At 38.2% G+C, this 15,987-nt stretch overlaps 1 protein-coding gene across 1 annotated transcript; it reads left to right on the forward strand.

The window, feature by feature from the left end:
* Nucleotides 1-6,592: 6,592 nt before the first annotated feature.
* Nucleotides 6,593-7,622, forward strand: LOC148755273 (olfactory receptor 7A17-like). The gene has a single exon (XM_088791724.1). It carries the CDS (start codon nt 6,599-6,601, stop codon nt 7,520-7,522), a length of 924 nt encoding a protein of 307 aa, XP_088647850.1. The 5' UTR covers nt 6,593-6,598; the 3' UTR covers nt 7,523-7,622.
* The last annotated feature ends 8,365 nt before the right edge of the window (nt 7,623-15,987 follow it).

Raw genomic sequence — 15,987 nt, forward strand, 5'->3', positions numbered from 1 at the left:
TCCAATGTAAATTCTTGCTTCCATTGTCATAGATTAAATGATCATACAGGAATGAATTTATTTCTAGGCCCTCTATTCTGTTCCATTGATCTATGTGTCTGTTTTTATACTAGTACCATGCTATTTTGATTACCATAGCCTTGTAGTATGATTTGATGTCAGGTATCGTGACACCTTTCACTTTGTGCTTAGTTTTCAAGATTGCTGTGGCCATTCGGGGTCTTTTGTGGTTCCATATAAATTTTAGGATTATATGTTCAATTTCTGAGGAAAATGTCATTGGTAGTTTGATAGGAATTGCGTGGAATCTATCTGTGCCTTAGGTAGTATGGACATTTTAACTATATTAATTCTTTCATCCATGAGCATGGTATGTGTTTCCATTTATTTGTATCTTCTTCAATTTCTCTCTTCAGTGTCTTATAATTTTCTGAGTACAGTCTTTTACTTCTTTGGTTAAATTTATTCCTAAGTATTTTATTGTTTTTGAAGCAATTGTAAATGGGGTTGTTTTCTTGATTTCTCTTTTTGTTAGTTTATTGTTCATGTATACAAATGTAACTGATTTCTGAATATTAATTTTGTATCCTGCTACTTTACTAAATTCATTTATCAGTTCTAATAGTTTTTTCATGGATTCTTTGGGGTTCTATAATATATTGTGTCATGTCATCTTCATATGACAGTTTTACTTCCTGCTTTCTAATTTTGATGCCTTTTATTTCTTTTTCTTGTGTGATTGCTGTGGATAGAACATCCAGAACTATGTTGAATAAAAGTGGTGAAAGCGGCAAACTTGTCTTGATCCTGATTTTAAGGGAAAAGGTTTTAGCCTTTCCCCATTGAGTATGGTGTTATCTGTGAGTTTATCATATATAGCCTTTATTATGTTGTGATACGATCCCTCTATTTCTACTTTGCTAAGAGTTTTTATCATTAAAGGCTCCTGGATTCTGTCAAATGCTTTTTCTGCATCTATGGATATTCCCATGTGATTTTTATTTTTCATTTTGTTAATGTGGTTTATCACATTAATTGATTTGTGGATATTGAACCAAATTTGCATACCAGGGATTAATCCCACTTGATCGTGGCGTATGATCGTTTTAATGTATTGCTGGATCCAGTTTGCTCGTATTTTGTTGAGGATCTTTGCATCTATGTTCATTAGGGATATTGGTCTGTAGTTTTTTTTTTTTTTTTGTAACATCTTTGTCTGGTTTTGGGATCAGAGTAATAATGGCCTCGTAAAATGTGCTTGTGAGCCTTCCCTCCTTCTGAATTTTTTGGAGTAGTTTAAGGAGAATAGGTTTTCTTTTTTGAATGTTTTGTAAAATTCACCTGTGAAGGCTTCTGGTCCAGGACTTTTGTTTGTTTGGAGCTTGTTGATTACTGATTCAATTGTTTTGGTAGTAATCGGTCTGTTCAGAATTTCTGTATCTTCTTGATTTAGTCTTTGAAGAGTGTATGCTTCTAGAAATTTATCCATTTCTTCCAGATTGTCTAATTTGGCCAACTTGCTTTCATATGTCTGTTATTCCTCATTGTTCCTTTTGGCCTTTTGTCATTATATTTATTTCCAAAAGTTGCATCATCTTCTACCATCCTCTGGAAGGTATTCTTTTCTGTATTTGACAAAAGATCACCTTTATCTTCAATAAGCATATTTGCATCCATATATCTTTATAAAGGAAGAAATGATAACTTAGGTACTGCTTCCTCCTCAATTTTAAAAGCTCTTCTAGTCTTTTATTTCCACTCTATCGAAATTTAATCTGGAATTAGTGACCCATGTTAATGTCATTAAGTTAGTGTTACTTTATGTCTTTATATGTCTAATTTGATTCTCACTTAGTTTTGTTTCATACAATTGTTTTGTAACTACTATATTTAAAAGTAATTTCTTTCCTACTGATGATATTTATTCCATAAGTTCTTAATCTCTTTTAAAAATTCTCTTCCTATGTTATGCGCACATCCATATCCCTATGCTTTTATACATATGCATGCACAGCATCCTGTGCACATCAGAAATGCTGTGTATGTGTTAGTGCAGTCTTTTTCCTGATGTGTCTACTCTTCCTTCTTACTCAATAATACCTCATGATCTCTCTTCCAATCAGGTATGGTGATGCTGATTTATTGTTTCCATGTCTACATAATAATTTATGGTGTGGTTGTGCTAGTCACACTTTGGAAGCCTTGCATATACTTTCTCAATACATTGTTATATGTAGGTTGGTGCAAAAGTAATTGCGGTTTTGGACGACGAATTTTAAATCATTATAACTAGTTTGAAGCACATCTTTATTAATCAAAATAGGAACCATTACAATCAACACATTTTTGTCAACAGAAATAAGTTTGTTTATTCCTGTAGTGTAAAAATCCTTGTTTCGGGATTTGGCGAAATCTTGGAAAGCATTTTCGACATTCTGCTGGTTGTGGAAGCGTTTTCCCTGCATAAAGTTGTCAGGATGCTTGAAGTGGTAGTCGGTTGGCAAAAGTTCAGGTGAATATGATGGATAAGGCAAACTTCGTAGCTCAATTCATTCAACTTTTAAAATGTTGGTTGTACGACGTGTGGCCAGGCATTGTCGTGGATAAGAATTGGGTTCTTTCTGTTGACCAGTGCTGACTGCAGGCATTGCAGTTTTCAGTGCATCTCATCAATTTTGTGAGCATGCTTCTCAGATGTAATGGTTTCACTGGGATTCAGAAAGCTGTAGTGAATCAGACTGGCAGTAGACCACCAAACAGTGACCATGACTTTTTTCTGGTGCAAGTTGGCTTAGGAAGTGCTTTGGAGTTTGTTCTCAGTGGCCGGATTGTTGTATAAAATCCACTTTTCGTTACACGTCACAATCAGATTGAGAAACGGTTCGCTGTTTTTGCATAGAATAAGAGAAGACGACACTTCAAAACAACGATTTTTTTGATTTTGGGTCAGCTCATGAGGCATCCATTTATCGAGGTTTTTCACTTTTCCAATTTGCTTCAAATGCCCAATGACTGTAGAATGGTTGGCGTTGAGTTCTTTGGCAACTTCTCATGTAGTTGTAAGAGGATTAGCTTCAAGATTACTCTCAGTCGGTCGTTGTCAGCTTCCAATGTCCCGCCACTACTCTCCTCATCTTCAAGGCTCTTGTCTCCTTTGCAAAACTTCTTGAACCACCACAGCGCTGTACGTTCGTTAGCAGTTCCTGGGTCAAATGCATTGTTGATGTTGCAAGTTGTCTCTTCTGCTTACGACCTATTTTGAACTCGAATAAGAAAATCGCTCGAATTTGCTTTTTGTCTAACATCATTTCCATAGTCTAAAATAAATATAAAAGAAACAGCAGGTAATAAATCATTACAAAAAACATAAACCAAGAAATGTGCATTAAAATGATATATAACATAGCCACATTTACTTAAGAATGTATTCCAATATCAAATATCAAATTACAACAATGTGAAAACTGCAATTACGTTTGCACCAACCTAATAACAATTATACGAACGTTTTGTGGTTAATATGTGAAAACTCTGGTTCTCCATCAGAGGCAATATTGTTTCTCCAGGTGACATTGAACAATGTTTGGACATGTTTTTGACTGTCACATGGGAGGTGACAGTAGAGTCCAGGGATGCTCTAAACACCCTACAATGTGCAGGAGAGACCACACCACAGACAGTGATCTGGCCAGAATGTCAACAGTGCAGAGACTGAGAAAGCCAGAGTTAAAGAATATGTTTACTTTCAGTATTTATGGCTGTCTTCAGATTGTTTTAACACTTTAGAGAACTCCCAGAAAAAGTACCCCCTTGCTACCTGTTTAAAAGTTCCACCCCAATCAATGAGACAGCTCTTTTAGTTATTTTCCCAGATGACAGGTGTGAAATTTTTTGTGAAAGAAATTTTTGTTTTCTAAACTATTTCTGAATTTGATCAAAGATTCATTTATTTGATTGCCATTTTTGAGCATTATTATATGCCCGTATATTATATTTCTTATTATTCTTTCATTATCAGCCTTGCAAATATTTTTTTAAACGATTACTTCTCAATTGACTTTGGGGGATGTTTTGGCTATAAAAATGTCTTAAATTTAATTTAGTTAAATAGGTCTATCTTTTTCTTCTGTTTGTCACCTTTTAAAAATGATTTGGCCCACCCAAAGATGTTAATAAGTAGTTTTCCATCTGTTCACCTAAAAAGAACTGGTTACTAAGTAGTCAATGAGTAGGCAACCCTGTGATTTTTTGTAATATGACCGAGGTATGACTCAATATCATTTTCTTCCAAGTCTATATTTATTTTCCAGGTTTTATTCAACACTCCAATCTTTCTGAATATATTGAAATGCAACCTTACCATGTTTTAAATGTGCTTATATACTGAGACCTAATTCCTGATTCATTCAACAAACAATTACTGAGCATCTGCTCTGTGCCATAATTTCTAGGAACATTATATATTAGTTCTATGTCTATGCCTTTGCCAATTTAATTACCACCGTGTTGATATCATTAAACTATTGCTATTTTATGTCTTAATTTCTTTTAATTTTTTATTCTCTGCGCAATTTTCTTTGAAATCACTCTCTTTAACCTGGTTTCATTCCCCCTGACATCCCTTTTGTTTCATAACTTTATATTTACTTAAATGTGTTCATACACAAGTGCACATATATTCACATACATTTGTGAAAACACAAAAGTGAAGAAAACAAGTGAATCCTTGCTTGTTTTGATCTTGCATTATGAAGGTGAAGTCAGAGTGTAGCAAAATAAATGTTTGCATGACGTAATGTGCGTAGGCTTAAATCATATGAAGAAGGGTAGTGTAAAAGGATGAAATTGTCTTGGTGTGAGCAGGATTTTATAGAGTATGGTCTAGCCTTTGCATGTTGGATGAAAACCAGAACGAGAATTAAACGGTACTCACTAGATTGGTCAAAAATGAGATCGAAACCCAAAGTCCAAAAAAAAAAAAAAGAAAGAAAAGATCCCACATAACAGAAGTGAAAAAGTTGCTTGCCTTATCTGCTACCCACCACTAAAAACCAACTGGTCAAATAATTAGAGAATAGGCACAGATAAAAGCAGTCTTCTACTGCTTGATATTAAAGACAACCAACCTTTGTTGTTTGGGCCAGTTTTCACTTGGGGTATTCAATCTGTAAGATGTTTCACACCATATATTTATTACTACTTTTGTCCTTTGAACACATTTATATTTTTTCTCCTTAATTATTTTTGCGTGGCTTCAAGGTGGGGTGTAATCGGGGTTGGAATGTCACCTAAATCCAATGAAGATTTTTCTTCCTCATCGTCTCTCAGGGACCACCTGAGCTTATTGTAAGATCTTTTTCCTTTCTCATGTCCATTCTTTTCGGTCTCCCTGTACGTTTATTTAACATATTGTTTATGTTTTTTTAAAATACAGGGCAGAAAATGGACATACAAATATGGAACCCTAAGCTTATTTGTCCATGGGAGACTTATAATAGGAATATCTAGGTATCATTTTAAATATTTTTGGAGAAGATTCTTAATCTGGACAACTTGAGGTGTATCTACTCATAGCCTAAATAGTGTGGGAGGAAGTGAGAATGACATAGAAATAACACAGATGAGGAGGCCACAGTATGCTCTGTGTGTGTGTGTGTGTGTGTGTGTGTGTGTGTGTGTGTGTGTCTTGTGAACTGAGAGCCGTCCTGGGAGCAAGGGTATCTGGTATCATATATACCAAGGTGGTTTTTGATACAAGGTCCTGAACTCTATTGAGAGACGGTACTAAGGAGGAGATCCTTTTCAACTCACTAAGTGCCTTTGCAACCAGATTAATTAGGTGCAAGTTGTACATAGTGTGGACCAGGGACTCCCTGTGACTAGAAGTTTCAACAGCAACAGTCAGGCCATCTTGTTCCTTCCTTAACATTTGCTGACACCATCTCCCATCACTCTCTGCCTTGCTCAATGCCCTTGACACACTGGCTCATTTTGAACCTTGATTTTCTAAAACAGCCGTATTCCTCAGGGTTTTTGCACTGGCTGTTTCTTCAGGCAAACACTTCCCCAGATTAAATTGTGTCTCCTGCTTAGTATTCTTTAAGGTGTCTGCTAACGTGTCACCTGTTGGCAGGTCTTGGCTGAACTCTATAAAAAAAATAACATGCTCCTCCACTCTCTCAGTTATATGTGAGCTCCTTTTTTTTTCATAGCACATTGGGTATGTCACAAATTAATTTTATTTGATGATATCATTTCTCCATTATTAGATTGTAGAAACTTGTTGTTCACCAACTCATACTCTGAACAGGGCTTTGAACATAGTCTATATTTAGTATAGATTCACAAATGCATGAAAGATATTCTCATTAAAACAATAGGTATACATTAGCTTTATAGAACAGGTTGATGGTACAATAGGAGATTCTATGAGAAATGGCACTAGAGGTGCCTCAATGGCACCAGACCATACACAAAATATGAAAATTATTATCTTGATTATAAAATATAAACATAGCATTTATTTTTAGTTACTAATGTTGCTTATGTAAAAATTAGTTATTTATTTTTTCTATTTTCTGGTAGTTACCTCTACCTCATGGAACCAGACAATAGTACACGAATTTCAGAATTTGTTCTCCTGGGACTTTCAGAGGAGCCAGACCTGCAGCCCCTCATCTTTTGGTTTTTCCTCTCCTTGTACCTGATCACTGTGCTCGGAAACCTGCTCATCATCCTGGCTGTCAGCTCAGACTCCCACCTCCACACGCCCATGTACTTCTTCCTGGCCAACCTGTCCTTTGTGGATATCTGTTTCACCTCCACCACCATCCCTAAGATGCTGGTGAGCATCAGAACACAGAACAAAGTCATAACCTATGAAGGTTGCATCACACAGATGTACTTTTTCCTACTCTTTGGAGTGTTGGATGACTTTCTCCTGACCGTGATGGCCTATGACCGCTTCGTGGCCATCTGTCATCCCCTGCACTACACAGTCATCATGCACCCCCGGCTCTGTGGACTGCTGCTTCTGGTGTCTTGGATCATGTGTGTCCTGAATGCCTTGGTAGAAAGCTTAATGGTGCTGAGGCTGTCCTTCTGTGCAGACTTGAAAATCCCCCAATTTTTTTGTGAACTCAATCAGATGGTACAGCTTGCCTGTTCTGACAACTTTCTTAGCATCATGGTGATGTATTTCTTAGTCGGGCTGCTTGGTGGTGGTCCCCTGGCTGGGATCATTTACTCTTACTATAGGATAGTTTCCTCCATATGTAGAATATCATCAGCTCTGGGGAAGTATAAAGCATTTTCTACCTGTGCATCTCACCTCTCAGTTGTCTCCTTATTTTATTGTACAGGTCTAGGAGTGTACCTCAGCTCTGCGGTGACCCACAGCTCACATTCAAGTGCAACAGCCTCGGTGATGTACACTGTGGTCACACCCATGCTGAACCCCTTTGTCTACAGTCTCAGGAACAAAGACATAAAAGGGGCTCTGAAAAGATTCTTTGGTATATAAGCTTTTCTAAGGCCACTATGCCAAGTGTGATCAAACAATATGATAAATTTTAAAAATTGTTATAGTAAAAGACACATTGTCATTAATTTCCCGCAAAATACTCCCCCTCACTTCAAAAGTACTTATCCCATCATACTTGCCACTTCCTGAAGCTGTTCTTGATGTCCTCTTTCATGAGTGTCTTCAGTTGCGCTGGGTTGTTGCCTCCATGTCCTGAATCTGTATGACTTTGGGAAGAGCCAGAAGTCGCACAGTGCCAGATCCAGTGAATAAGGTGGATGAGAACACATCGTAATGTTTTATTTGACAGAAATTGCCATATACCAGAAGTGATGTGTGACATGGAGCGTTGTCATAATGGAGGATGATTTACCGCAACTTTAAAACACCCCTTTTCTCAACCATAGCTCACACCCAACTGACTACACCAAACAAGTTGAAACTTGTCACACACTGTTCCTAAGGTTTGACACGTAGCTCCCGTATTGAAGATCCCTGCCTTTCTTTGGATGGCACTCTGCAGCAGCATTCACTGTATTTTGTGATCACAATGGGAAGGCTCCATGTCACACATAGCTTCTGGAGCAGCAATTTCTGTGACATAAAAACATTATGGTGTGTCCTCATCTACCTTATTCAGAGGATCTGGCACCATGCGACTTCTGGCTCTTCACCAAAGTCAAAATGACCATGAAAAATAAACTTTTTGAATCAATTCAGGACTTCGAGGCAGCCACAACAGTGCAATTAAAGACACTCACAAAAGAGGACTTCCAGAACTGCTTCAGAAAGTGGCAAAAACAATGGGATAATGTGTTCAAAGCAAGGGGGAGGATTTTGAGAGGCGTTAATGGCAATGTGTATTTTACTGTAATATTTTTTTTAAATTTAAACATTCACTGTATTTTTATCATACCTCGTACTAGACTGAAGAAATGCCCGTGAATGCAGAGTTCAAAGCCTCAGAGCCTGAAGTTCTGACAGAAATTATTCTAGTACTTGGATCATAAATATTAAGAAATTCTCATTTAGTTCATGGGTTAACATGAATTTTTTTTATCATAATTTATTCTCTTATGACATGTATCATTCTAAGTACTTGTTCTATTATTTTACTGAAAGGATAGTCCTGCATCATACTACTCCTATGGGCCACGCTAAAATTGGCCACTAAGGTCATTTACATAATTTTATTGTAGAGGAAAATCTGAGACCGCAGTTTTACTTACGTGTTCATTATTATTTTCTACAGCACTGCCTTTACTGCTCTTGCCAATAATGTAGACTTTAATGTGTTAGTATGTTTTATAGCTGGTCTCCTGTATATTTTACAGTCTCTTATCCAGCTATGTGTCCATATACCTTTCATAGTCACCAGTGTAAATTGACTATCAGATACATGTTTCCAAGAAGATTCTATATGAAATTATAAATTTTCATAAATAGGCCTAAATGGTTAGAGTCAGAGATGACCTTAAATATGATGAAGAAAAATAGTCATACATTGTATTACTATGTAAATATATTTTTTTGTGCTGCAGATCTACACATTGAAGTGTGAAATGCTATGTCCATGTGTAAAAGTCCTTATTCATTGGAGTGAAGAATTACTTGGAGTGTTTTATTTTATTTTTTGTATTGAAGTATCTTCTGGTTTCTGCTTGAAAACTTCCAGGGTGCTGTCTACAAATATCACTCCTCCTAGTGATGTTTCAAATATCAAATATTTAAATGAAATATCTCCCGTTTTCTAAATTTCTTCATAAACACCCAAGAGGCAAGGAATGAACAGTATGAATGTCATCCATTATATGTCTCCTTTATATTCAGGAATGTCTTCAATCTTCATCATCAAAGGTTAAATCACACAGGAATTAAAATTATGCCCAGTCATGTCCATAAGAATTATATATTTTCCTGCAGAAACATGCATGCCCTTCCACCCTATCCGGACTACATGGAAGGGAACCTCAATGGAGTCACTTTTATGCAGTTATGTTTGAAATAAATTTGAATAACAGAATGATTGTGAATGCTGTCTTCAAATATCAGTACAAATGCCAAAAGTAAGAAGTAGTAGATTATTATATGTTCCCTCAGTTCAGTTCACTTTAATTATTCTATCGGTTAGCTATTGTTATATAACCAGCCATCCTAAAAGCAAATGGTTTAATATAATTCCTTTATATTTGAAAGGGTTTGTATACTTGGGAGGTTGTTTGATTCTCAGAATCTCTGGGCCCACCAGGCTCTTCATCAGAACTAGAATCCTGGGTGATTCATAGGCATCAAAATTGGAAAAGTGCTAGTCTACACTAGGATTACTCACCTTCTCCTGTTGACAATTGGGGGGCTTTTTTGTGTGTTGGGTTTTGTAGGTGTTTAGCACCCTCCCTCCAGGCACCGCCAAATATCCTCAGGGTCAAAATCATCTCATGTAGAGAACTAATGGCCCACAGTTCAAAACCTAAAAGCATTCTGACAGAATTCCTATCCAAAGCTCATCGCCTATTAGTTTGTAACTTTGAGCAGATCAGTAAACCCCTTCAAGCCCCATTTCTGCATGGGGAATAGAGTTCATAATAATACCACCTCATCGAATGGACTTTTCTAAAAATTAAATCATGCAATGTTTATAAGATGCTGAGCTCAAAATATAGGCCATAAAAGTATCTAAACGTATCTCTTATAATGAACAAAAATCCTTTATGAAGCACTAAATGACAGTTATTAACTTGTGATATAAGTATAAAATACCTAATCATTTTGACAAATGTGTCACGTAGCCAAAACTGTGGTGCCCCAGGTTACATATCAAAGGAAGACAGTTCTCCCCCGTACTGAAGAGGGAATAGCAGTTGTGTGGAGTTATAGGTCTGTGTCCTTATCACAAGTCAATGCTTTAAGGATCAAAGGGACCTGGTCTTGACAGTTCCTTATCCTCAGACTTTGCAAAAAATGTGAACTCAGGGATGGCATAAAGTGGTAGGAGTTTACACCTCTAAGAAGCAGGCAAGATCCAGGACAAGGAGTCATAAAAACTGGATTCGTTGACTTCTAACCTGGTCTCTGGGGATCAGAGAATCATTAGGAAAAATTTGCTTTTTGTTTATTCCAGGGGTCCCGGGGGAAATCATGTGCTTAGCAGTTGGAATAAGAAGAGGGAACTGGGCCTGATGAGCAGATACAGAGAGCATTGTTACGCCTCTTCTGTGTGGTTCCTCAGCTTGTACCACGTTGATGCACAGGACATTGGTGTTACTTTTGACTCCAAGCTTGGCTGTGAACTGATGCTTCACTCCTTCCTGCTGTCTCGTGGGGGACAGAGCTTCAGTCTCCGTCATGAACCTGCCAGGGAGTAATTCTGACTTCCACACAGAGTTCTCCGTCTCGGAGACCCCATCCAGGTGAGTGAGAGCCTAGCAGGTACTGAAGGAAAGAGTTAGAGGGGATGCTTCCTGAGAACTCTTAGCTGAGTCACTGCAACCTTAGTCAGCCTAGCCCAGAGACAAGTGGTCACCGTGTTTGTTGCTTGGTTAAGTAGCTAATTTAAAGTAAAGTTGTTTAATACATTAATAAAGATGTATTTGTTTGAATCTGCAATACAGGGACCATAGTTGACAATTAAGTGATGGGTATGGATGTACCGTTAGGTGACCCTGTAGAATAAGTGAAGTAAAATGAAAACATATCAGAGCAGTTTTGCTGTTGGGGGAGCAGGGAAATAGAGTGTTAGGTGTGGAGGCTGATGCAGTTAAGCGAGAACGTTTGTATGAAATTTCTAAGATGGGGTGATTTGAGCATGTTTTGTATTCACTGAAAAGATCCAGACCAGTGGAGGTAGGAACTACCTTGCAACAGCTGTTCGTGAGACACCATTGCAGTATCTTCTCTCATGCTGGGTATTCTGATGGAAAAGTTATTTAATAGGTCTGATGAGGAATACTAATAGTTTTTCTCTGAATTATTTCATTACAGACAAGGCTCCACATATTCTTGAGTTTGTTACTGTTTCCTTTCTCTATTGAAACAGTTAGTAGGAATTCCTATCCCACACTCATCCTTTTCCACAAGTTGTCATGGTTTCTATATTTTTAATGAGAAATTCTGTCATTTACTTGGGGAACATAAATTGAGGACTGACTATGCAAAAATATGGTACTGGGATATGGTACTGAGAAAAAAAGTCTGTACTGCAATGATGGAGAAATTAAGGTCAACTATTGTACCTTAAATCTTAATGACAAAAAGGCATCATAGTCAGTTTACATTTAAGCAATGATGACTTCACTGTACATGGTAGTTGCCTGGAATGTCTCCAAATCTATTTAAAATTTATTTTCTATTTCATGCTATTTTTTAACATAAAGGGAAGTTTATGAATGAAGAGGCTTCAACTCCGTTCCCTCACCTAATTTTATTGAATTAATGTCTGTATTAGATTCTTTTGCTGCTGTAAAGTATTCCTGCACTAATTGTCTAAAACAAACAAATATATGCTCTTGCAGTTCTGGATTTCAGAAGCTTGAATGCATCTCATAGGCTAATATCAAGATGTCTGCAGGGCTGTGTCCTTCTGGATCCTCAGCAGAGAATCTGATTCTCCCCAAAACCAGTTTGTATCGCTGGTCATTACATTCCTTGGCTCATGGCCTTTCTTCCATCTTTAAAGTCAGCGATGTAGCACTTTCAGATCTCGCTGTTGTCTCTCTTTTCAACAAGTACAGAACCATTGTGGTTAACTTAGTCCCACTTTCATGGTCCTGGCTCATCTTAAAGTCAGCTGATTAGTAATTCTGTCCCATTTCTACACTAATCCTCCCTTGCTATATAAATGTATTCAAAGGCACTGGGGATAGGGTGTGGACATATCTTGGAGGCCCTTATTCTGTCTAGTACAAAGTCTTTTCAGAAGTGTATTATTTTGTGTCACTCAAGGTCCCTTATATGAGAGAAACAAACAGAATTTATCACAGCCTTTGGAATGAGTGAATACACTATTCCTTTAAAATTACATACAAATATGTTTTTTAGTTAAGAAGAGCTCAAACTGCCTACACCTGATTCTGACATAGGACCTCAGCTTTGCTACTCAGAGCGTGGGCCACAGACCAGGAGCTGCAGCATCAACACCCCCTGGGAGCTGGTTAGAAACGCAGACTCTCTGAACCCCCAGGGCCCTGCTGACTCAGATTCTGCATTTCTAGTAAAACGCTTGTGGAGTCATTTGCACATTGAAGTTGAAGTGCTGGTTTAGACTAGGTTTTCTCATCAATTTCTGTTGACATCGGGGCAGGATAATAATTGGGGGGGGGGGTGCTTTCCTGTGGGTTGTACGTGTTTAGCAGTAACCCTTCAGACATTGCCAAACATCCCCAAAGAGAAATCATTTCTAGTTGGCAACCACTACCTAGAAGCACCTGACATAATTACAGTTAAGGCCCAATCGCATATTTCTATATTAACTTTAGGGGGTAGGGTGTGGACATAGGGAGAAATCACTAAATTTCTCCATTTCTGCAACACAGAATGGAGTTCAAAAATGTACTTCATCATGTTCATAAAAATTAAATCAGAAAATCCTTGCAAGGTGCTAAGTTTCATTTATAGTGCATAAAGAGATCTGAATATATCCTTAGGGGTAACAAACATTTTATAATGAGGGGCTAAGTGACAGCTCTTAACTTCTGAGGTAAGTACGAAATTCCTAATTGTTATGGCAAAGTTATCATGAAGCCAATGCATGTGGTACCCAAGGTTTAATATCAAAAGAATCACTCTCCCCTGGTTGCAAAGGAGAACAAAAATTTTGTGGAGAAATCAGGGGCTGGATCATCACCACAAGTCAGTGCTGCAGACTCAAGGGACCCAGTACAGACAGGTTCCTCAGTCTCAGACTTGGAGGAAACTTAACTCAGAGTTGAGATGAGGTGCTTAGAGATTTAGAGATATGGAAAGGAGGACAGTTCTTAGAGAAGAACTAATTTAAGAACTGGATTCATGTGACTTGTAACCTGGTCTTTGGGAACAGAGAATCATTAGGAAATTTTGCATAATTCTGGAACATTTTCCCATGGAGGAATCATGTGCTAGCAAGAGGGAAATGTGCCTGATGAGCACATACAGAGAGCTATAAATATCTCCTCATTTCCTGCTTAGTCAGCAAGGCAGAGCAGTGGAGCTCACCAGGCCAATCAGACTCAGAGTTGGCCTGTGGGAGGCGGGCTCAACACAGGCAAGATGGCGCTTGCCTGCCTGGTGCACAGGAGGACTCCTCACAGGGAAAATATCAACTGTCCTTCAGTCCTTCCATGAGGCCACACACCTCAGTCTGTCCCCCAGTATGTGTCCGAGGACCCCCGAGTCACCATCCTTCTGCTGGAGCCCAAGGTGAGTGCCAGAGAGTGAGTGAGTCTGTGTGCGGGCTGTTTAAGAGGACGTCTGGGTTCCCGCAGTCTTCTGACCCACCCAACGGTCAGAACCTGCACTGTTTATTACAGACAGATGTGATGTTGTGGGGCTCATCTTCTTGGTACCTGTACTCTGGGCTGGGGAGCCTTGTGTGGGGCCTGGAGTCCCTTGTTTCTCTGGCAGGAACCAATGCAGCCCAGATATCCCTCCTGATTCTCAACTGCCACAGGCAGGTGTGGGGCCCATTCTGCATCTCGGCCCCTCCTATCTGTCTCCACATGGCTTCTTTACATTTTTAGTTATAGGACTTCTCTTTGCCTAGACTTCAGATGGTTCTCCACGTTGTTTGTTCTATAATTTAGTTGCCATTTTATTGAGTTTGTGGAAGGAACACAGGCACAGTGATTATCTACTCTGCCATCTTGGATCTTTCGGTAGATTTTTTTTTTTTTTGTCATTAGTTTTTGACAGTTTTAATATAATGTGTCTTGAAGAAGGCCTTTTTGGATTGAGATAATTAGTATTCTGTTTGTTTCTTAGATTCAGTGTGCCTCAATGTCTGGGTTCAGCATATTATATGCTGGTCATTCAGGCAAGAATGCTCAGGGCACCAGAGAGTGCCCCTGCAGCCTAAATTGTCCCCTGTCTTGGGATGGGCAGTGAGATCCCTGCTGTTTCTGTGGCAACCATCTCTGCTCTTATCTATTCTTTCCTCCACTGTTTGCCCCGATTCGCTCATCTTCAGATGTTTTGATATGGGGATCTACTGAGTTTCTTGCTTTAATTAAAATGGATCTTCACATCTGTAAATTTTATATGTGGTTTCTAGATATTCACATAAAATGTACTGGTTACTCTTTACTGAGGTCATAATCTCTGATTTCTTGTATGGTGTTTGTGGAAGGGAACCAATTTCATATTCTTCCAGAAAGATAGCCATTTAAGCCAGCTTTTATTTAACAATTCATCCTTTTCTAACTAAATTGAAATATAAGCTTGCCATATTGCAAATCTTCATATATATTGAGACTTCATTCCAGGTTCATTAAACCAATAATCATTAGGAGCATCTGATATGTGACAGAACATTCCAGGGACGTTAAATGTTATATTCCTTTATGTCCAGTAATTTGACAATTTAATTATTAATCCATGTTAATATCATTAAATTGGTATTTTTAAATCTTGTTTCAGTTAGTGTTTGATTCTCCATTTAATTTTGCTTACTAGGGTTGTTTGAAAACTACTCATTTTAACCTGGTTTCATTATCCCTTCATTCTTTTCATTTTGTCACTTTTCATATTATTGGATTTGTTCCTATGTAAGTGCACATATGTTGCATTCACATGTGTTTGTGAAAAATACACAAGTGAACAGAACAGGTGAAGTCCCTCCCCCTCTGCATCGTGCAGCATAACAGCAAGGACAGAGAACAATGAAATCAATGTGTGTTTGCAGTAATGTCCTCAGGCAGAATCATATGAAGAAAGTTATTTAGGGTAAACAGATAGAATTGTCAGAGTGTGAGCAGGACTTCAAAGCATGGCCTGGGGAGGTATTTGTGTGTCGGATGGAGACCAGAACAAGGACCAGAGTGTGCCCATTGGGTTTGTCACCAAAGAGATCAAAACCCAAAGCCCATGAATAACATAGAAAAGATGTCGGGAAAAAATAACAGGAAAAAGGAGAAAGGGGCCAGCCTCACCCCAATCATGCCACATAAAAGTGAATTGCTCAAATAACAAGAATAGGCACAAGAAAAACAAATCTTGATACTAAAAATGTTCAATTTTTTTGATCCTTAATATATTTTGCTTTGTGAAGTGTTGATTTAATCCTTTGTTCATGACCTCTTAGGTGTATAATCTGAAGGGTGTTTGACACGATAAACGTACTAGTACTTTGGTCTTTTGGACAAGTTTATTTTGGGTTTCTTATTGTTTATCTGGGCATCAAGGAAATGTCATCAGGGTTGGAGAGCTGCCAGAACCAAGGGAGATTGTTCTTCCTCACAGTCTCTCAGGGACCACCTGCACTTGTTGAATTTCTTTTT

Source organism: Rhinolophus sinicus, chromosome 15, assembly GCF_057876585.1.
Source record: "Rhinolophus sinicus isolate RSI-liver-muscle chromosome 15, RSI-T2T, whole genome shotgun sequence".
NCBI classification, from domain to species: domain Eukaryota; kingdom Metazoa; phylum Chordata; class Mammalia; order Chiroptera; family Rhinolophidae; genus Rhinolophus; species Rhinolophus sinicus.

What these genes read in the sequence shown, in the direction of transcription:
- LOC148755273 (XM_088791724.1), top strand. Translation starts at nt 6,599, where the DNA reads ATGGAACCAGACAATAGTACACGAATTTCAGAATTTGTTCTCCTGGGA.